This window comes from Echiichthys vipera (genome assembly GCF_963691815.1).
Source record: "Echiichthys vipera genome assembly, chromosome: 11".
NCBI classification, from domain to species: domain Eukaryota; kingdom Metazoa; phylum Chordata; class Actinopteri; order Perciformes; family Trachinidae; genus Echiichthys; species Echiichthys vipera.
The window spans coordinates 27,404,497-27,428,164 of NC_139836.1; the positions used below are offsets into that span (position 1 = coordinate 27,404,497).

At 41.9% G+C, this 23,668-nt stretch overlaps 1 protein-coding gene across 1 annotated transcript; it reads right to left on the bottom strand.

Moving 5' to 3' along the window:
* Positions 1 to 2,121: 2,121 nt before the first annotated feature.
* Positions 2,122 to 12,231, bottom strand: aprt (adenine phosphoribosyltransferase). Its single transcript, XM_083922454.1, has 5 exons — positions 12,062 to 12,231; positions 9,352 to 9,455; positions 7,070 to 7,203; positions 5,757 to 5,835; positions 2,122 to 3,356 (listed from the first exon to the last, which is right to left on the bottom strand). Exons 1-5 carry the CDS (start codon positions 12,148 to 12,150, stop codon positions 3,217 to 3,219), a joined length of 546 nt encoding a protein of 181 aa, XP_083778580.1. The 5' UTR covers positions 12,151 to 12,231; the 3' UTR covers positions 2,122 to 3,216.
* Between the last annotated feature and the right edge of the window lie 11,437 nt (positions 12,232 to 23,668).

The following is a 23,668-nucleotide window of genomic DNA, read 5'->3' on the forward strand; positions in this document are numbered from 1 at the left end:
TCCACTTATTTTAGGTTACCGATGATTCTAAATAAAACTGAGTTTGTGTCAGATCATAACAAAGCTTCTCTCAGGGCACTTTTCATAGAGCGGGCCTAGACACCCCCCCCCCCCCCCTTCATCTGGCGCCCCCAACTGTGGCAGATATTTTCAATCTTGTCCGACACTGTCTTTAAGATGCTGCAGTTTCACAGCCAGACCAAACTAGACAAAGGAACCCACTGGTACCAACATGTCATGCTAGCCTGTCAGGAAGGGGCTCAACTTACCAAAGGGAAAACCGACATGGCCAATTTCACAGGGCTCCCTTGACCTGACCTCAAGATATCTGAATGAAGAACGTTCTGTCTTCCCTCTACAGACATCCAAACATGATAATCCAGACACTTTTGGTCAAAGAATATGCAGTTTTTCCTCATGCAGTATAATTATTGAGGCCTGTTTGATGTAAAATGGGCTATTGTTATATTTCTGCATACTGCTGGGGTCTGCTGAGGATGTCCGTCTCCATAGTAACCGTTTCATTGTAGTGAGAGTATGTTTTAGTCTAAAAGTGTCTGTTGTGATCTCCAGGATAATCACAGCCTCATGAAACTTTACAAACACAAACATGAGCCCTGGGCCCCATTTAGTAACTCCTAAAAATAAGGGGTGCATCACTCCTAATTTAAGGACTCCTAACTTTTAAAGATCAGTGTGCTTCCCAAAACATTTTAGCGCTAAAAGTAGCTCCTGAATCTATAAAACCATAGGAGTCCTCTGGAGAACTCCCTATGACTCAGAGGAGGTGAGGAAGGACCTCACACGGTTGCTGCTGCAGTCAACATTTTGGAGAGATCTAAAAGCAGCTAACATTTTAAACTTTTAAATACTCTTAAACAGTGGGTCTATGGTGTGTCTCTAAGGGTTTATATATGTGGCACCCCTAAAATCACATGGCCCCAGTCAGGCCCTCCAATTTGAAAACGTCTAGAATTGTGGGGATTTTATTTGTGTTTATTTTTGACACAATATAATTAAAGTTTTGTAATTACTCACTTTGCACGCATAAAAGTTAAGAAAAAGGATTTAGCATACTTTCAAATGATCATTTAACACTTGTGGCATAATTAAAGGAGAGGAGGTGGGATGCCACAGAGTAGGGGGTGTTCTTTCTACAGGAGCTGGTGGTTCAGTGGAGGAACCGTGTGTCCAGGGGGCAGAGGATTCAACTGCTGAACCAATGTGAGCCAGTCTGGGGGTGACTGACATTCTAAAGCCTGAATCAGAGACTGCCTCAGCAACATTCTGAACCAATCACAACAACCCAATGAACTTTATTGCTGTATCAATTCTTTAAGTGTTTGGGACTCTTCTGGCTCATTGGTTGCAGCAACAGCTTGGGTGAAAGCAAAGATCACCCCTCGGCCAAGAAGAATATTCTTTGCTGTTATAATAAACTTGTTAAACTTTAAGAAGCAGTCGGGTTTACCTTGAGTAAGAGCACGACAAATAAAGGGAGCCAACAGGCATAGCGATGTAAAGTTTGTTCACATTAGCCAACGAAAGCGTCTGATCAAACGTATCGTAAGACTGAATGATCAGGGCTCTGTTTTGTTATTTATAAATTCAACTCAAACATGTAAGAAGACAAATGTGTCAATTCCTTTTTTTAAAGATGCGTCATACGTAATTAGTATTGTTGTGGTCATTGATCAGTTTGTTTTGTCTAATTTATAAAGACATATAGTGTTAATATACACCTAATTGTTATAATAGCAGTCTGAGAATCATTTCCTTTATAGAAGTCTTATATTAACAGGTTTGTGGTTCAAACTAAATGTAAACAGTAAGGCCAAAGTGTTGAACATCACAATGACTCATGCATCAGTACAGAGAATGTGGGCACAAAAACTAAAATAAGGCTGTAAAGACCATAATCCACAGACTTATAACCACACTGGTCTCAACAAAATATGAACCTGAGCATTTATTGTATTTGTATTTGTATGACCTTTACTTAACTTTAGTTTGGCTTCTAATGGCATTGAAGGGTGTTAGAAAATGTTAATACTTTAAAGACCATTTGAAGAAACACAATTGAAATTAAATAAAACTAAGCAACAACAGAACTACATAAAACAGTTTAATCAAGTATTCACGTAGGTTGTTGAGTGTAGCCATCATAACATGTTAGGTTGAGGTCAGATGCTAGTTAGCTGTAGCATCATATGGAGTGGTGTAGTACAGCAGAAACACATTCCTATTTTTAAAAGGTAGAATGTGGAGAATGAGGAGAACACCACCATCTAGTGTCTCCAGATCGTAGTCGCAACAATAAAAAATAACTCCAGCAGTCGGGTTGCCAGCTTTGTTGTAGAGTGTGTCAGTGATCAGCCTACTCCATGTCAGTGATGCATCAACCAGGGGAACCACTCATTTGGACTCATCAGTTCATTTACAACAGTATTTAACATAGCAACAACAGACAACCCTGGCAACCAGCAACGCCCAACGTTATTGGTTGCTACCATGGAAACAGAACTGGACAGAAAGTCATTGTCAAACCCGCCAAAATAATTTTTTAATTATTAATTCAGACTAAATATATATTTTTATGGAGAAGCAATACTTTCATTCTGTACCCCTCAAAACGCCCTTTGGGTGTTATTATTATTTTTTAAATATAACTTTTAATAAAGATTCTACATATTCAACGTTTAAGGTTAATCTGTTTCCACCTTCCTACATGAGTGTAAGCATTCTAATATACAGATGGAGAAACTTGTTTTGGAAGATATAAAACATAATGAAAACACTGTCATTCAGTCCGATAAAACATTTCCTTTCTGACATCCATCCATCCATCCATCCTCTACAGCTGCCTCCTCCTATTCAGGCACAGGGGCATGCAGGGACTGATCCCAGCATGCATTTAGTGAAAGGATGAGAACATTATAGACATTGCGAGTCATTTTAAGACTTGGATCCATGGACACCAAACCTGTAATAAGTCCCAAAGCATGCTGGGTGAGGCTCCAGCCCTTGCAACCAAAGCATTAACAGAATTATGAATGAATTACATTTTACTGACTGGAATTGTAAAGCGGTACGTGACTGAAATGATAAAAACTGTGAACGTGTGCGTGAGCTGAAGAGGTTTTTTGTTTGGTGCAGCTGACACTAAGCAAACACCTTAAACCAAAAGTCTTGACTCCAGTGTGGCTGCTTCGGTCCTCAGTACTGAACCAGGGAGAACACATTGTGTGGATTCAGTTTGTCGATTCCGTTCAGCTCTTTGAGCTCGATGACCACGATGCAGCCCATGATTTCTGCCTGCTGCTTCTTCATCAGCTCACAGGCTGCATACAGGGTCCCTGCAAAACACACACACACACACACACACACACACACACACACACACACACACACACACACACACACACACACACACACACACACACACACACACACACACACACACACACACACACACACACACACACACACACACACACACACACACACACACACACACACACACACACACACACACACACACACACACACACACACACACACACACACACACACACACACACACACACACACACACACACACACACACACACACACACACACACACACACACACACACACACACACACACACACACACACACACACACACACACACACACACACACACACACACACCTTTAAAATACAAGGAAATTATTACTGTGGCTAAAAGAATAACTTTTCGATGACTTGACATTACTCAGTGAAAGTGCTTCAATGACTCATAGGCTCCATTCACACTGCAGTTTTCAAGTGACCTGAATCTGATTTGCTGATTTGTGTTTTTGATTTCACTTTTAAAAGTGAACTGAATCAGACACGTATCTGTGACCGCAATCTGAACAGCTAGGTCACATTTAATGTGTCTTTGATGTCATTCTGACCTTCTGATCTGTTTTGTAAACGAATGAAAATATGAAATATGTTTCAAATCAAATATGAATTTGCTTTCTCTCAAACTGCCACAAACCACAACGTTTACGTGTTTTGCTGGAATAAACCTTTCTTTTGGATTGTATTAAGGGTTCTAAATTAACACCCGCCAAATGCGGGTAAAAATTCCTTGTGGCGGGTGTTAATAATCATTTATCCCTGGTGTGGTACTTCCTACATTTCCCATGAACGCTGTGCTGTAATGCTACGTGATTTCCTACGACTATTGGCTGTGCGCAGTTTGCAGTAAAACTAGCGTGAGAAACCATGGAAACGAACGGAGCGTCCAATAGAAAACACAAGGAAGAAGAAGAACGAACGGAGCAGAAGCAAGAAAACAGACTGAAAGAGGAGGGAGTTAGCTAACGTAAGTAAAGTAAAATCAAAAGTTCAGATTAAACTAAATGACTAAAGAGGAGGGAGTTAGCCAACGTTAGTAAAATCAAAAATTCAGATTAAAGTAAATGACTAAAGAGGAGGGAGTTGGCTAACGTTAGTAAAGTAAAGTCAAAAGTTCAGATTAAACTAAATGACTAAAGGAGGGAATTAGCTAACATTAGTAAAGTAAAGTCAAAAGTTCAGATTAAAGTAAATGACTAAAGAGGAGGGAGTTGGCTAACGTTAGTAAAGTAAAGTCAAAAATTGAGATTAAACTAAATGACTAAAGAGGAGGGAGTTAGCTAACGTTAGTAAAGTAAAGTCAAAAGTTCAGATTAAACTAAATGACTAAAGAGGAGGGAGTTAGCTAACGTTAGTAAAGTAAAGTCAAAAGTTCAGATTAAACTAAATGACTAAAGAGGAGGGAATTAGCTAACATTAGTAAAGTAAAGTCAAAAGTTCAGATTAAACTAAATGACTAAAGAGGAGGGAGTTAGCTAACGTTAGTAAAGTAAAGTCAAAAGTTCAGATTAAACTAAATGACTAAAGGAGGGAGTTAGCTAACGTTAGTAAAGTCAAAAGTTCAGATTCAACTAAAAGACTAAAGAGGAGGGAGTTAGCTAACGTTAGTAAAGTAAAGTCAAAAGTTCAGATTAAACTTAATGTCTAAAGGATGGTGTTAGCGAACGTTAGTAAAGTCAAAAGTTCAGATTAAACTGACTAAAGAGGAGGGGGTTAGCTAACGTTAGTAAAGTAAAGTCAAAAGTTCAGATTAAACTTAATGTCTAAAGGATGGTGTTAGCTAACGTTAGTAAAGTCAAAAGTTCAGATTAAACTAAATGACTAAAGAGGAGGGAGTTAGCTAATGTTAGTAAAGTCAAAAGTTCAGATTAAACTAAATGACTAAAGAGGAGGGAGTTAGCTAATGTTAGTAAAGTCAAAAGTTCAGATTAAACTAAATGACTAAAGAGGAGGGAGTAAGCTAACGTTACAACCTTAAAACATGTAAGTAACATTGACCTACAACAAACATGACCTACCACGTTAAAATATAAGTAACGTTAGACGAACATGACCTACCACCTTAAACATTTAAGTAACGTTAGACGAACGTGACCTCCCACCATAAACATTTAAGTAATGTTAGACGAACATGACCTCCCACCTTAAAACATGTAAGGTTAGATGAAGATGACCTACCACCTTAAAACATGTAACGTTAGATGAACATGACCTACCACCTTAAACGTGTAAGTAACGTTAGACTAACATGTTTAACATGTTTAGTCGACTAATCACTCTAAATGATGACAACTGGTCGACCAAGAAAATCCTTGGTAGGGGTAGCCCTAGTTATAGTGCAGATCTAACCAGAGGATCTCTTACCTCCAGTAGCCAGAAGGTCATCAATGAGAAGAATCTTCTGTCCTGGAGCCACTGCATCCTCCTGGATCTCTGCTTCTGCCTGGAGGAACAGAAAGAAGACTTAAAAAAATACTTCTCATTAGATAGATAGACTATTGCACAGCACGGTGGCAGCATCATGCTAAGGGAATGGTGTTCAGCGTCAGACACTGAAACTGCTTAGGGCTGAGGCAACAATGAAAAGAAAGAAATACAAAGAGATTCCAGAGACAAGTGTGCACCCCAGTTCACATGGCCATTTGGAGCAAAGATTCACATTCCAGGCTGACGACACGTGAAGCAAACAGCCAGAACAATGTTGGGGGGGCTCAGAGCACAGGTATGGAAATGCTGCTGAGCACTAGTATATGTTTGTGTCCTTTTTAATTGAGACCCTGACATCAGTGGAGTACAGTGAAGAGGAGGAATCCTCTATTTGTGCTTAAGTGGGTGTTTATTGTGTTGGTGGTCTCGCTAACTGGTTATCCAAGGTAAAACCCCAATTCTGATGAAGTTGGGACGTTGTGTAAAACGTAAATAAAAACAGAATACAATGACTTGCAAATATTTTTTAACCTATATCAAATTAATACACTACAAAGACAAGATATTTAATATCCAAACTGATAAACTTGCAGAGAGTTAAATATAGGTTAAATCATTATATTCCGTTTTTTTTTTATGTTTTCCACAATGTCCCAACTTCATGTGGATTAGGGTTATTGTATTGTCGTAGTATTTATTGAAGTTACTACATCACACAAACTGGTGATAAAACAATAAACATATTCACTGTGTAATCTGTTGTATATGTTGTATGTAATTGTTTTGTGGCCTGTCAGTGTACTGTAAGTTCAGTGTTTCCCCAACCATTATATTAGGAGGGAACTGCGCTCCCCCAATGGCACCCCCCACTCCCCTTGAAAGTCAAGTTCATTTTATTGAATTGTATTTTCTGGATAGCGTCAGATCACAACAGGAGTCATTTAAGGATCCCTTTCCTATGGAACAGCTCTGTACTTAGTCCTTTTAGGACACAAACGAATGTATGTTGTTTAATGAACGTGTAGAAATGTATAAACACAATATGATACATGACATGGCATTAAGGGCCGTTTGTGTAAAAAAAATAAAATAAATGTCAATGAATTCATTAATCTCTTGATGTCTAATGTCTATCGACAAAGTAAACTGAACATAACTTCAAGGCCATAGCAAAAACATAGCAATAATATGTGTGTGTGTGTGTGTGTGTGTGTATATATACACTGGACGTGTATGTATATGTGCTTTACCTTGCCATACTCCAAATCATATGCCACAGACACAGTGGTTCCAGGCAGTTTGCCTTTCTTTCTGACCAGGATGAAACCAACACCCAGCCGCTGGGCAAGCAGTGGACCAAACAAGAAACCTCGAGCATCTAACCCTGTACACAACCAGAGAGGGAACGCTTGAATTACCAATTGAATTGACCCGAAAAATGTGCATTAGAAAAACACGTAGAGCAGGATATACAGGGGATAGAAAATGATTGTCTCTACAACTTCTTTTGTCATGGTCTGTCTCATATACTGAAGTGGGAGCTTTGCCCTGACCCAAAGCACACAACGTACCATATGAATACAGGGAAATCACTTCAATTTGGAGAACAGAAGCGCTTAATAAACAAAAACTGAAATGCCTTAATTTCTGATGTAGAAGTACCTTAGGCAGCACCCACAGCTGCAAGTCTTTGGGTAGCTCTGCATAAGGTTGGCACAACTGGATGTGGAGACCTTGCCCCCAGGGCTCCAGACTAACTTTTTTCACTAGGAGCACTGTGGCCCAACTGAAAATCTGCGCAACCAGAAATTTTAGGGGCAAATCAGTGCTAGGAAATATTTTTACATCCTTAATCTGTGTATCTTTTCATGACTTCAAGATCTTTGGAGCCCGTGCTGCGGGCTTTGTGAGACTGCACCTCCAAGCAGGGGGGCCATGACAAACAGCTGTTTTTATTCATGCCATCAAGTTTGTGATTCCACACAGGCATTGGAGTTATCGTATGATCCTGATGGCATTTATTCTTGAGATAGTTTAAGTAATGCAGTAAATAGGATATGTACTTATCAAAACCAAGTTGTTGTAATAATTTGTTTTATCTTATTTTTAGTTTTGCACTTTAAAATGAAAAGTATTAAATTAAGTTTGGTAGGAAAAATACAGATTTATTGCATTTTAATTACAGGCTATAGGACACCATAATCAGAAAATTGTTCAAAGGATTATATTCATTTACCATCATAATTGCATTTGGGGTGTTTAAATCTTTTTGTATATAAGAGTGTAGACTATATTTATATCCAAATATTCAATTCCATTTGATGATGATATGAAAGAAGTTCCTGACATATGATTCTTAAAGGTTCTCTGTGTAACTTTAAGAAAACTCTTGTTATTAGCAACACAGTTGGTCTTTAGGGAACTGCATCCTGTTGCTCGCACCAGCCAAAACAGTGAAACTGTACATAATTGATCGGCATCATGTTGGTAAAATGCTGTAAAATTAATTACAATCATATTTACAATAACACTAGCTGTTTGCTAATCACTCCATCAGCCAAGACCAAATAATAACCAACAGCAGGTCCATGCTGCACAGCCCAGACACAGCCAGCTTAGGATTCAGTGAGCTTAATTTGGCAAGCAAGCTAATGTTAGCCAGCTAGCTATAATTTAGCTACGCTGCATGGATCTGGCTTTGCTTGCCTTGTAACATTAGATGATAATGTAATTTGTATGTGGTGAGCCAACGAGCCAGATTGGCCCTGAGTCTGGATGAATTAACTGACTGACAGTATTTTGCTTCATCAGCTAGCTACTAGTTCAGCCATATTAGCAAGCAAGCTAACATTAAGTGCTAAAAGCACAATGCATTTCACATGTCAGTGTTTCTTCTCGGATTTTTACCAGGACTAGAGGAAAAATGTTTCATTGTACCACCCCAACAGAGTTCACACATGCTGTACCTCCTCTACACACACTCTGCAGCGGCTGGCAGCCTGCGGACCCTCAGCCGGCCTTAACTCCAGCACCGGGCCATCTCCAAGCCACCGCTGCATAATGTATAACAGAAGAAGCAGGATCATTTATTGGCGTTAGCAGACTCCATTTAGCTATCACTGTTGGCTGTCATCGAGCTGAAGAGAGACTCTGGAGCAAAACGTCACATCCTTTGGAGTTTCCCAGAAAATCCATCCAGATGCCTTTTGCATAGAAGTCCGTCTACAGACTGTTGAAGGCAAGAAAGTTGCCTGACAACCCATTCATCCATAGGCAATAAAAGGAGGTTAAGGAGGTCATATGGTCAGATATCTTACCAAAACAATCAACTGGATGCCCTACCTTACACCACACTTGAGAGCTATGCTAGGGGCAAAAACTCAGCTTGGTCTAATGTGAATAATCAATGACAGGTGTGTCAATGAATACTGTATTAAAAAGGGGATGTTACAACTCTCCATAGACTGTTTCTTTAAGGTTCATCAGGTAAAGAGCACTGGTTTACATTCAAAAAGGGGCTTTGGTTTCTTACCTACGATCAGATCCACCTGCGGGTGATTGGTCCTTACATGTTCTTCAAACAGGTCGATCACTGCTGTCAGAGCGGCTGGATCTTTCAGGATGGGACAGATATCCCTGCAGCATAGTATACACACATGACAAATGATTAGTATAGGGTCATTACAAATGGATGTGTGTATGACACATTTATATTGAGAGAGCATATTTCATACAGGAGTGGTTTAAGAACTTTACATTTTTCATATTAACTTGACGTATTTTTTATTTATTCTTCCATCAGCACACCTGATTAAAGCTAGGGAGTAAAAAAAGGAGATGTGTATGCAACGACAAGGTTTCATTCACAATGTTGATCATTAGCTGTGGTGGGGCTTTTCTTATTCTACAGAATATAGACATTATAAAGCTGGAACAAGAGAATGGTTGTTTTCCCCCCACAATGAATCCCATAATTCATCAATAATTCAAATTATTTCAGAAAAGATTTCAGCACCAAACAGAGGCCTTCATTTCAGAAAGTTAAATGTCAGTGAGCAATGGCCAAATTTCACAAGCAACAAGCTTCTGGTGAGAGGTGATACAGTCAATGCTAGGGTTACTCTCTCCAAGCCAGAGGCCAGCAGCAGTCAAATAGGAGTGCTCTGTGACTCCAACCAATCGCTTTGATGCATATCTAATACCAAACATCAATATGCAATCAATTAATACCTTTTCACTCCCATTTCGCAACAGACGCGACAGGATTACATACAAAGTCAATGGTACAGACACGACTTCAAGACGTGCGACAAGTTAGGTGCCTTTTGTGTGATAAGATGGACGTGGTGTCGCTTCAAACGCGTACAACAGGCGAGTGGAAAATATTGAACTTTTCAGGCATGACAGCCAAACAGTGTTGATATTGCGGTAAGCGTCATCAAGTTCTCCGTGATTACATCCAGGGGATCACCAAAGCCGCCATTGTTGCAGTCCTTGACTGCATCAGGGAAACTCTGACCTGTGGATGGCAGCAACGTGTCTTTCGGCATCTAGTCTGCCTGATCTACCGGAGACCTGCTGACTGAAGAGACAGGTCAGCTCCTGTACGGCTGGTTAGATCATTGACGGTCTGTTCTCACTACAACACAATGACACACTTCATCTGAGCTTATTCCTGTTCTTTTAGAAGCATTCAGACCGGGTTAGCACTAGCATAACTACTCATTTAGCACAACATGGCAGAGCTTAAGGCGGCCACTGGCTAACTGCCTGTCGCTCCAAACGTGTCGCTTGATCATATAATGATAAATATGATCACGCGACACATTACTCGCGTTTCAAGCACTTTGTCACGCCTGTCGCGACCCGATGTGAACGCACCATTAGAGTTTAGATCTTGACTTTGATGGTATATCATTTTTGAGTTTCCTGATGCCATTTGTGTGGTTCTTTAGCTGCTAAGGAGAGGTGCAATTGAATGCGAGAGGATTATAAATCACTCGATAGAGCTCTGAACAAGTTGTCCCCCTCACTTCTAAAATGATGGCTACGCCCCTGAGTTCCTGAACAGACATGTGGGACTACAGGTGGGCGAGAAGGCTGCAGACACACAGGAAAAAATAAGAAATGCTGATACATTACTTTCAAAGACACCATTTCAAAATGTCCAAATATCTGCCTAGTGCCCCAAGAGCCTGTCTGTAGACTACGTTGTTTGTTTCTAGGGCAACAGGGGTCTCTACACATAAAGAAGTGGGTCCACAGCTCAAGACTGCTCCCTTCACTTTGGGCTGTGTCAAAGGCCCCTGCCCTAACCTGAACCAAAGTCCCCTGCCCTAACCTGAACCATAGTCCCCTGCCCTAACCTGAACCTCTGCCCTAACCTGAACCAAAGTCCCCTGCCCTAACCTGAACCAAAGTCCCCTGCCCTAACCTGAACCAAAGTCCCCTGCCCTAACCTGAACCAAAGTCCCCTGCCCTAACCAGAACCAAAGTCCCCTGCCCTAACCTGAACCAAAGTCCCCTGCCCTAACCTGAACCAAAGTCCCCTGCCCTAACCTGAACCAAAGTCCCCTGCCCTAACCTGAACCTCTGCCCTAACCTGAACCAAAGTCCTCTGCCCTAACCTGAACCAAAGTCCCCTGCCCTAACCTGAACCAAAGTCCCCTGCCCTAACCTGAACCAAAGTCCCCTGCCCTAACCTGAACCAAAGTCCCCTGCCCTAACCTGAACCAAAGTCCCCTGCCCTAACCTGAACCAAAGTCCCCTGCCCTAACCTGAACCAAAGCCCCCTGCCCTAACCTGAACCAAAGCCCCCTGCCCTAACCTGAACCAAAGTCCCCTGCACTAACCTGAACCAAAGTCCCCTGCACTAACCTGAACCAAAGTCCCCTGCACTAACCTGAACCAAAGTCCCCTGCACTAACCTGAACCAAAGTCCCCTGCCCTAACCTGAACCAGAGCCTCTGCCCTAACCTGAACCAGAGCCTCTGCCCTAACCTGAACCGGGGGGGGGGGCTAGCATTTGAACTGCAGGGAAACACTGTCGACGGTGGAACACACTTCGCTACAACCCGAGTGTGGTCCGTACCTTCACATGTAAAGGGTCTTGAGGTAACTGCTGTTAGGGTTTAGCACTATGAATGGACTGAAGCTGTTGGTGTGCTGCCCAACACATACATAGATAATACACGGTTAGCTTGGAGCAGAGGAGCCTTTAAACTGAAGTAGGACTATCTTACCTGAACAGGATGCCTTTCTTCGGGAAGTCTGGAAAAGCTCGGATGTGTCTGTGAATGAGCTGGAGTTTGGACTCCGGGCACGCTGCCATTGTGACTCTGTGAAGCCCGTTCTGATGCTCTCACTCCTGTCCACCTTCTTCTCCTTCCTCCTGACAGTGTGCGTGCGTCCCGGGTGTGTGCACACGGCGTTAAGAAGCACTTCCGCGTTCGTCAGGGCTTAAGTGCGCATGTCCGTGCTGCTGGGCGGAGTTACTGACACCCTCAAAGTCCTCAACCATTGAATGAGGCTGCAGGAAAAAAGAGCAGAAAACGGAGGGGTGGAAGCAGCAAATGAACTAATGAAAGTGGACATGAAGGGAGCAACAAGAGGGAATATCCTACAACACAAAACTGACATTTATTGTTTAATAAAAGTGGTCTCAAGGGTGAGAGTAACAAAAAGAATAATAAAAAATGGTGTGATAAAATAAAGCTTATGCATTAATAATACAAGCGATGATATGGATGTGAATTGAAAAATAGAGTGATAAATTATAACATGATTTGATCAACTTCCTTCTGATATTCATCATCCACCAAACCTAACTGATGTTGTGTTGTGAACGATGAATGATGAATGTAGGACGGAGAAAATGATGAAACATGGCTCTGTTTTCATCAAACCCAAATGACTCATCACTTGAAAATGTATCTCTCTATTTTTCATTTCATATCCATTTGAACCCCTCTATATTTCAATCCACATGCATTTTCATCATCTCCATTTTTACCAATTATTTTTTACTTCCACCCTTCAGGGGAAAAAAGAGCCAACCCAAGTCCTTCTCCTTCCAGATCGCCTCCTCTCTTTTCTTTGAACATTACGCTCACAGTAACAAAAGGTTGGCTTGTTTCTCATTCACACTCAGTGTTTAGTTGAACATCCTACATTGACTTATCTGGGATGTAATTCAGGTTTAGTCGAGGATATTCTCTCCTGTTGCTCCTTATGTGATGTAACCTGTTAGTGCTGAGTCGGGGTAATTTCTCTCACCTCAGGCCCTAACTGACTGAGCAGGTCTTGACTTACAGGCGTTATAGTAAACAGATAAACACTAGAAATACTGGTCATTATTTAACCAGAACAAACATTTACACAAGGAGGGGGCATATGAAGTGTTTGGTCTGGGGGTTTGAAGTCTCAAACACTTCTGCTGAATCCAAAAGTCCACCCTCCAGGCATAGACAGATTACCGCATGGGAAAAGTGGGCGTGTGCCCAGGGCCCCAGAGCCAACAGGGGCCCTGGGCATTCAGAGGTTTTTTTGAAAATGTACTATGTTAATAAAATCATTTGAAAGTTTTAGAAATTATAAGATTAAATCAGTAATGTGTGATGACTCAATGACGCACGGGCTTGAGGCATTTCAAGTGTCTGAGGTTCGGTTTCGTTTGCAGCTCTTTAGACCGGCACTGCCTCCATGTCCGTGTCTGCTGCTGCTGCTGTGGTGGTTGCTTCCGCTGCTGCCCATTTTGTGCCGACTGCCGCGGCCGCTTTCCCCGGGCTCTCCTGCTGCTGGTGCTCCTTGAATAAGATGTGGGCACTTATCGCAGCCAGGTCGAGGAGGATGTTATAAAAGACCGCCACTGGCCTTTGTTGTTTTATTGTTTTTTAGTTGGAGGGGACTTTAATGTAACTTTAAACCCCCTGATTGACAGAAGCCCCCCTGTGGTCGCTTTACCGCACCAGGTAAAGCTCTCGATCTACCGGCCAATCTTCGTTCCTACCCTCACCTATGTTCATGAAAGCTGGGTCATGACCCAAAGAACGAGGTCGTGGGTACAAGAGCCCGACATGGGTTTTCTCAGGAGGGGGGCTGGAGTCTCCCTTAGAGAGAGGGGGAGAAGTTCAGCATCCGTGAGGAACTCGGAGTAGAGCAGCTGCTCCTTTTGCGTTGAAAGGAGTCAGTTGAGGTGGTTCAGGATCATCTGGTAAGAATCCTCCCTAGGGAGGTGTTCCAGGCACGTCCAGCTGGGAGGAGGCCTCGGGGAAGACCCAGGACTAGGTGGAGAGATTATATCTCCACACTGGCCTGGGAAAGGCTCGGGATCCCCCAGTTAGAGCTCGTTAATGTGGCCCGGGAAAGGGAAGTTTGGGGTCCCCTGCTGGAGCCGCTGCCCCCGCGACCCTGACCCCGGGTGCAATTCCAGCCCTGTGGTCATTTCTGGATCCTGACCCGACTCTCTCACCCACTCACTTTCTGTCACTCTCTACTGTCCTATCTGATTAAAGGCATAGAACGCCTCAGAAAATACTTACAAAAATAGCATTATGGATCTAAACACTGGGTATAGCCAGATGAAACTGTGTGGTAGAATCTTGTTGACATCTTACAGTAACAGACAGAGGCAAATGTCACCAGGGATTCTGTCATTCATTCTATTGTCAACTGTCAACTCAACTGTCAATGATCTCTCACTAAGCTGTCACTCAGGTAAGAAAGATTTCCCTTTGTTTCTCCTACAGGGATGATTCATTACATACATTAATAAAACATACCTGGTGATAAACTATAATTTATTGGGATCATCTGGATGTGTGGAGCTGTGGTACGACTGTCATTGGTGAAAAGATGTCAAGCTTAGGATTGGTGAATATTTTTACTACACAGTTGTGTTAGTTAGCCAAACTAGCTGCAGCAAAGAACTTGTTAGAAATCTCGAGACTAATCCACTTGAATTACTGTCATGGCAGTGCAATGCCTACGATAACCCATGTATCTCTATCTTAATGAATGATAGTACTTGCCTGTAATAAGTGTGATAAAGAGAATTTGGTTTTGTGGTTAACCTCATGCTACTCTAGCCTAACCATCATCTCCTTTATCTAGAGTAGACTATGCCTACAGACTGCACCACACTGGTCCTGACTGTCCACAAATTGTTAGTTAAAGTAGGATTCAAAGTGTAACCATGTTAGATTACTTAGATATAAGCTTCAGTAATATCAACAAAACCAAAACATCAGTAGGCTAAATGATGATGACAATTAAAGGTGAATTTGGAAATGGCAAGAAACAATAATTCTGCCCTATAAATATGGTTTTCTTTCTCCCTTTACTCTTGCCATTATTAATGTGGACCACTCTTGGTTGTGTCTCATAGCAAATGTCCCATCTGCACCTACTGTTCACCTACATGTGAGGTAAATAGGATTATGCTTTGTATGTTGCCATCAGTGTTAATTGTTATGTTTACTTTGCATCATGGATCAGTGAGGTTTATCGTATTTCGTTGTCTACATAAAGGTTGAAATTGTGTGGATTTTCTTGTCCATTTTCAGAAATGGAGGACTATGAACAATGTGTCATTTGCAAGCCGGATGCTGATGGATCAGGGTAGTTATCAACACTTGGAGACATGGGAAGTTTGTCTATCAACAAGGCCAGTAAAAAGATGGGAGACAACCTTCTCACTGTATCTGGTGATAAAGCACACACAACTGTCAATATTCTTATACTAGACGACCACAGATAGCCAAGGACTCCGAACCAAGTAGACGAACACGAAGATCACATGGTACATTCTCTCAATACTGACTGCCTCTTTTGTGGCACACCAGCTGAGGTTTGGAAAAAGAGAAAGAGGCCATGGGAATCTGAAGTTCACCAAATCAGAACAATTGATATCAAGGAGACACTTATGGGAATGTGACGAACGAGGTGATGAATGGTCAGACACTGGGAAAGCACAAACTCTGCATGCACATTATCTACAGCAGATGTGGTGTATCACTAACCTGACTCTTGTCAGATGAATTTCGTTCCCTTGCTTCCCTCATCCATCTGGGATCGCTCCATAGGAAAGTGATTTCAGGAGGCTGGGCCTTATTAAAAATCCTTGCATATGATTGGATAAACTACTTGTGCGTCATCTTTATTGATGTGCTACTACTCACATCGAAACCAACCTGTGATGAGAGCGACGCAGGGAAAAGCCAAACAGAACAGCCGACATGGTTTCCACCTACAAAATCCTTCAGAACCGTTCTCTGGTGTTCTTTTAAAGAAGAAAGATTCTCTAGATTGGAAACACGGATGAAACAGCAGCATCCATGTTGATGCCTGCTTCTTCGATGTGAGCCACCATTGTTGTCTGAATCACAACAGTCGCTTCAGGCCGCCCTGGACAGGATGAGAGGACAGCAGCATTTTTGGAGGTGGCAAAGTATATTGAAAAAAACAATGATTACCAGATCACCATAAAGGATTTAATTCCTTATGCGGTAGAAGCTTGCATACAGTGAAAGTGAAGCATATACTTATACCTAAATGAAGAAAAGGCGAGAGAAGATCAGAAACACTCAGATGGATGGAAAACCAATTGTGGTTACCATGAAGACAATAGCTAAGGTGGTGCTGCAAGACTACTATGACACACAAAAAAAGGAAACACAAATAAAGAGAAGATCAGGTTTGTAAAGGCAGCAGCACAGCTCATCAAACAAGATATCAAAGACATCGAGCTATCTCACAAACCTTACCCAAATGTCAATGACATAGAATCTAGGGAGGCTACGATGATCACTTGCTCTTGGAAGAACTATTTGTTGGGACCAAAACTCAAGCCAAAGTAGTGGCAATTGGACAAGCACTGATGCAGGCAACCAGACCTACTGTAGAGTAATGTTAGCACCACTTCAGTTTGGATTGGGTGTACAACTTTATCTCCACTTTGCCTCATGGGATGGTTTACCAATTTCCAAATGCAGCCAAGTTCTATAGAGCCATCATTCCTGATCTATCAACACAGTTTGTCCAATATGCTGCCGACAATGTCAACCATAACATGTTGGGAGAGGAGTACGGTACTTCAGAGCAGAAAAGCCCAATTTCACAGTAATAACCTACCAGAAACTTCAGAGCCCTAAGGTCCAGAATAAATGTGAAAACCTTGATGTCCTGTGGAAGTCATCCATTCTCTTCGGCTCTCCCAGACCAGCATGGTCAGGAATGATGCAGTTTGTGCATAAAGGTGACCACCTTGGCAAGTCCAGCGTTATGTTCCTGCCCACGATTGATCTGAATCCAAGTGATAGCAAATGCATATTCTCAACCCTGAAATATGTTAGTCAACATGTGCAACGTCACAATGTCACCTCAGTCATAACCTTTGATCAGCCTCTTTGGTGGAAGGCTCTCATGATCGTCAACTCTCAGCCGATGGAAAGTGATCTGAGACAAATCGTCTTTGTGCCGATTAGGACAACCCTACCTCTTGTTCCTGACAGTCCTATGGAGCAGCTGCCAGTCTGACTGCAGCACCCTGAGATGCAGTTGTAAGAAAAACAATATAGAGTGCACCCCGGCCTGTGGACACTGCAGGGGAGTGAGCTGCACAAGCTCAATGCAAATGGCCTGTGACAAGAATGAAGAGGAGATTCTCTAGCAGTACATTGTGTACGTAATTTAATTGTTTGATATAACCACCTTTTGTCTTCTGCATTCTCCTGCTTTCTCAGACTCCCCCAGAACCAGTCCCACGGACCCAGCCCCAAATCCCAAATCATTCAGAAAGGCTGCTTTAAAATCCTTCTCCCTGCCTTCATTTAATAATGTTCATGGCTAGCCTAAATGGTTTCATTCAGACCTTAACATTAATGTTTGCCAACAAGATTCAACAACACCTGTTTACCTAGCTATACAGAGTGTTTAGATCCATTATGGTATGTTTAAGTATTTTGGGGGTATTTTATTCCTTTAATCAGAGAGGAAAGTGACAGAAAGTGAGTGGGAGAGAGAGTCAGGTCAGGATCCTGAAATTACCACAGGGTGGGAATCTAACCCGGGTCTGCGGCATACGGTGCAAGTGCTCAAGCCAGCGACGCCATGGGTTGTTTCTCATTCACACTCAGTGTTTAGTTGAACATTCTACATTAGCTTATCTGGGATGTAATTCAGGTTTAGTCAAGGATATTCTCTCCTGTTGCTCCTTATGTGATGTAACCCGTTTTTGCTGAGTCAGGGTAATTTCTCTCACCTCAGGCCCTAACTGACTGAGCAGGTCTTGACTTACAGGCGGTATAGTAAACAGATGAACGCTGTACTAACTGTAGATATACTGTTCATTATTTAACCAGAACAAACATTTACACATGCCCTGTATGGCTGACGTGGACTTTGTAAGCAATAGTGAAGATGATGGTATCATCTGAAACTAGACAGTCTAAAGAATCCAGTGGTACCAACCATCACCCAACCGGTGGGCCGGGCTGACTTTTTGTCTTTCAGAGGATGAAGCAGGTTCAGTTTTGGAGTGAAGATAATAAGGCTCTCATTCACTTTTCATACATATAAATACAAAAAGTAATGCACAGTATTTTGTGTGTATTCCACGTACTCATTTTGTGGGTATTCTTCATATTAAAAGCAGGGGACATAAGACCACTGAAATATTAAGGAGGCTGGGGTGGTGGATGGGTCCCAAAACACAGGGCTTTCACCTGGGCTACCAGGATTCGTCTCCCATTGTTGTTTATGTCCCTGAAGTACTAAGCCAAAAACAAACCAACTTTTTTCTAATCCTAACCAAGTCCTTTTAATGCCTAACCTTAACCATCACCTTTTGTTGCCTAAACTTATCCAGCCATGTAATGGTAGTCTTGAGGCCTAAACCTATAACTGACACCAACCGTCAGAGTCCACTTCTGATTAGTCGCCGTCTCACTGTCGACCTCCAGTCGCCGTTTCATAAGATATCAGTGATCTCACCTGTTTGTAGAAGGAAGAATTCAGACAGTTGTTTTCTTCAGAATGATAAACCAAGTTAACTGCTGCTGTCTGGCTGCCATAAGTTCATTCCCCAATGGTACTGCTGCGACCTGTCTTTGTCGAACTTTTAAAACATACCATTGCTTCCAAAGGTATTCCAAGTAAGAGGCTTTAGCTATAGTCTAGGCACACAGATAGTTTAAAGTAGTGTGTTTCTGTAAGTTTCTGTTTCTGTATCATGTAGAGCTTCCTGTATGTTGTGGGAGGAACAGACCAGTGAGGCCTCTTTCAGTCACGTTGCATTGATTACATCTAGTGCCGCTGAGACTGTGCTTGTGTTGTTTTGCTGACTGCATGAAACCAGAGAAATTTATCTTATTTAACCAACCAGTGGCATGACTACAACCCTAAGTTCTCAGTAAGAGTCTCTGAGGGCCCATCCACACGAAGACACGGTTTCCTGTAACCGCACAATTTTAATATCGTTTTGGCCGATTATCCACATGCACATAACCAGGTCCCAGAGTGGGAAGATTTGAAAACGCCCCCCATGGCGTTGTCGTCTGGGCGGCGAAGCCACATATTTTGTTAAACAATGCAATCATCGCCCCACCTCCGAACTCTAGGCCCCCGGCGTCACATGACAACAACAGTGCTGCTGCGTGAGAGGAGAGAGACGGACCCATAGACTGTTAACTGAACTGGACTCTGAGCCACATGCATGGGAAGGAATTAGGCCCAGCACAGATTTCTCCTTTTTCTCGATGCTCTGAATAAGGAGCTAAATTGGTCTCTAGTCCCTTTTTCATAAATAAAGTTCTAAGAAGGTGTGAAAAGTCTCTAAATCCAGTGAGAAAGTTCACGTCTGTGAGTGCTTTGGGACGGGGAAGGGGCTCCCAGCCGAGGCCGTGTGGACGGAAAACTTTTGTCAGAACAATGGAGAAAAAAAGGTTGTTCGATCCTGTTGTTTCGATCATGTGAACGTACCTGGTATATAACCTGGTAGCTTTGCTTTGACACTATCTTTCCTCTCTCTCTCTCACACATGCACGCACGCACGCACGCACACACACACACGCACACACGCACACACACACACACACACGTTTATTGCATGTATACTTGTATAGTGGTGGTACATTAGTACAAATGAATGCATCAGTCTTGGTTGTCTTGGTTTAAATGTAATAATTATAGTATACATATAAATGTGCATAAACTTTCTGGCCATAATGACACATCTTCATTGCAAAATGCCTTAACATACAAAACTAAGGAGCCCCCTAGGGGACATAAAGGCTACTTCAATGTACTTTCCACTGTGTATATACAGTAAACAAATGTAATTATAAACGATTCCACCATGCTTTCATGCTAAATTGGTTAGTTTTTAAAAAAAACAACTATCAATATGATCTGGAACTCAGTTTGTATGATACTTTACATGAAGTATGTGCCAAAAAAAGGCAAGCAGGTGGACCACAGCATGAAGTGTATTGTTTTCTTCAAAGACAAGAGAGAACAAACTTTGCTGCACTCTACTCATGTTCTTATTTTTACAATGCCTTGTTAAAAATAATGTGTAAAAGAGACATTTTCTAAGAACATTTTCTTTACTTATAGTAGTCTTGTTTGCAGGTCTTTCTGTGTCCATGAGCTGTCTTAGACATGTAGGCTTACATGAAGCCCTTAGACTAGACAAATTCCCACGTCATGAATGGTTCAGGGAATAACATAGTGAACCGGACCCAAATGCAGACAAAGACACAGAGAACGGTTTAAACAAATATTTAATTAACAAAGTAAACAAGGGAATTTGGAAAACAGGGATAAAACAAAACTTGACGAAACGGTCGAGGGTAGGCAGGAACAAAGCATCAAACAAAGTACGGGAGCCAACCGACGAGAAGTTACCACGTAAATGAGGACAACAGCCTGGCATCGAATGTGTCCCACATCCGGCTATTTATGCTGCAACCGCTGATTAAGGAATCAGCCACAGACACAGACAAACCGACACAAAAGGAAGAGGGAAAGGCCTGACAGGACAGGGATCCTGACACGTTTGTTGAAGAGTATAAGGCCATGTATAAATGCTTGATGTATTCAGAACTAAACAAACAGAGGGGAAAGACACATGCAGGGAAAAACAGACAGAGGGAGACAAACCGACACAAAAGGAAGAGGGAAAGGCCTGACAGGACAGGGATCCTGTCACTTTTGTTGAAGAGTATAAGGCCATGTATAAATGCTTGATGTATTTAGAACTAAACAAAAAGAGGGGAAAGACACATGCAGGGAAAAACAGACAGAGGGAGACAAACCGACACAAGAGGAAGAGGGAAAGGCCTGACAGGACAGGGATCCTGACACTTTTGTTGAAGAGTATAAGGCCATGTATAAATGCTTGATGTATTCAGAACTAAACAAACATAACTATCTAGCACAATATTGATATCTTCTTGATATAAACAAATTATCTCTAAATTTGGTGTTAAAGGTTGAACATGGAGCAGTACACCGCCGTCCAGTGTCTCAAGATCATAGACGCAACAAAAAAATCAAATTCCACCGGTCCTGTTGCCAGGGGCCTCATTTATAAAGCTTTCTGTGCACAAAAACCTTGCGTAGGCGGGCAGAAATGTGCAGTGAAAGGCGGGGTGGCAAACGTTGGTATTTGCGGAGAAGCGCGCGTATTCCTACGTCAACTATCGCCCGTGCATAGTGCTCCCGCAAAGTTTTTCTGACTTGGGATTCAGTGACACTCGATGAAACACCATGAAATACAGCTGAGTTAGCAGGAAAAAAAAACACACCTTAACTGTAAAATAATTGGTAGCTAAAGTATTTCACACTGTTTCAAGCCTAGTTGTAGTTGGATAGACTATACTGATATAAGTCTAAAAGTTTTTAATAACATGTTTAATTGAATTTTAGAATTGCATACGTCGGCAGGTGTGTCCGTTTGTCGTGAAAAACTTTTGTGCAAAGAAATGGCCTACAGTTATGAATTGAAAAGGTAAATTTTCTTAGATTCAGTAATTTTTTAATGTAGGAAATGATTACATTTATCTGTTTTCAGTCAAATTTTACCCTGCTGAGATAGAAAGGATTGATGTGTGGATCTCACGTGTGACCAATAATTCTCTGGAATATCTTCCTTCACTTCATAAACACATTAGGACCTGCCATATTATTCAGTTTTTAAATAGCCCACTGATATTTTATGTATGAATATGCTAAACTTCCTTACAAATAAGAATGGTGGAGTTAAGTTATATTTATTTGAAATGGCTCTACTGAGGCTTCCAAACAACACCTTTTTGCAGAACTCAACCTAAAGCACCTCCATGTCCTCCTCGTAGAACACTGCTTTTTCTGCCTTCTTTGTCATTTTCCTCACGTCATTAAATATGTTGCATGCAAATATGTGCTGCGTAGTTTTAACATCTCAAAAAAAAATTATGCAGCACATTCATGTTTTTTTTCTGCGAACGCAATTTTTTTGGGAAGGATTCTAGCACAGTTTTATAATGAGGCCCCAGGTCTGGAGTCAGACCCGGAACAGTAGCCTGCAGGAGGCCGGAGTCTGAGCCTGTTTGAACCCATCCACTCCTGCAAATCACATCATAAAAACAAGGATTGCAGAGGACTTTGACTGGCAGTTAGCATCAGTAAGGCTCAGAATAACCTCATGTTGTGATTCGATGTCTAACGTCTACTGGACTTATTGACCTCTGTGCAGACAATCTCTGCTGGAATTGATACAATCTTTTATTGTTAATATGTTCAACTTACTGAAAATTTTGTTAAATACATCCATCCATCTTCAACCGCTTGTCCCTGTCGGCAGAGGTGGATTAATGCACGGGCTGGCCTGGTGTTCAGGGGCCCGGGATTGGCCAGACTATTTTTGATTTACTATTGTTCTTTCAATTTTATTTATATTCATATATTTGATATATTGTACAGTATGTCCATTAAATTGCACATTGTCATGTCATGTTTTTCTACTTCTCTTTTCTGCACTATTCATTATTTTTATTATTTCTCTTGCACTTTTTAGAATTTAGACATTCTTTATTTATTGTATATATTTTGTACTATTGCACCGTGGGTCGGAGTGAAACGTTTTTTCAGTTCCTCTGTATGTCTGGCACATATTGCCGCATTCACAATAAAGCTGACTTTGACTTTGAACTACTAAACTGAAAAAACTTAGAAACATTTTAAAAAATAGATCACTGATTGGATAGATATGGGACACATTGACCCAATCAGCTGCCTTGATGTGGCCTTGTGCATAAGATCAGTTTTGTTGTCAAATGATCACATGACCCACTGTTACTACACAGTACAGCGGCAAAATGTCAGAAAGGAAATGTGAAAAATAAAAAGCACAATGACTGAAAGAACAGCAGGACCAAGATCTACTGAAGCAAATTCCTTAATTGACAGGATTTTGGAGACTCTTTTTTTCTGATAAAGCTGATTAATAATGTGGGGGGGCCCAAACAAAGAGTAGACTAGGGGCCCTTGACTACCTTAATCAGCCCCTGCCTATCGGGGTCGCGGGGGTCTGGAGCCGATCCCAGCTGACATCGGGCGTGAGGTGGGGTCCACCCTGGACAGGACGCCAGTCTATCACAGGACACATAGAGACGAACAGACACAGACAACCATTCACACTCACATTCACACCTACGGACAATTTAGAGTCATCAATGAACCGAACACCTGCATGTCTTTGGACTGTGGGAGGAAGCCGGAGAACCCGGAGAAAACCCACGCAGACATGGGAGAACATGAAAACTCCACACAGAAGGGCCCCAGCCCCCGAACCAGGAGCCCTCTTGTGA

Coding starts and splice junctions, on each gene's coding strand:
- aprt (XM_083922454.1), bottom strand. CDS start 12,150: ATGGCAGCGTGCCCGGAGTCCAAACTCCAGCTCATTCACAGACACATC. Junction 7,204..9,351: donor GCAGGTGGATCTGATCGTAG/GTAAGAAACCAA, acceptor GGTTGTGTACAG/GGTTAGATGCTCGAGGTTTC. Junction 5,836..7,069: donor ATGATTTGGAGTATGGCAAG/GTAAAGCACATA, acceptor CTGTTCCTCCAG/GCAGAAGCAGAGATCCAGGA.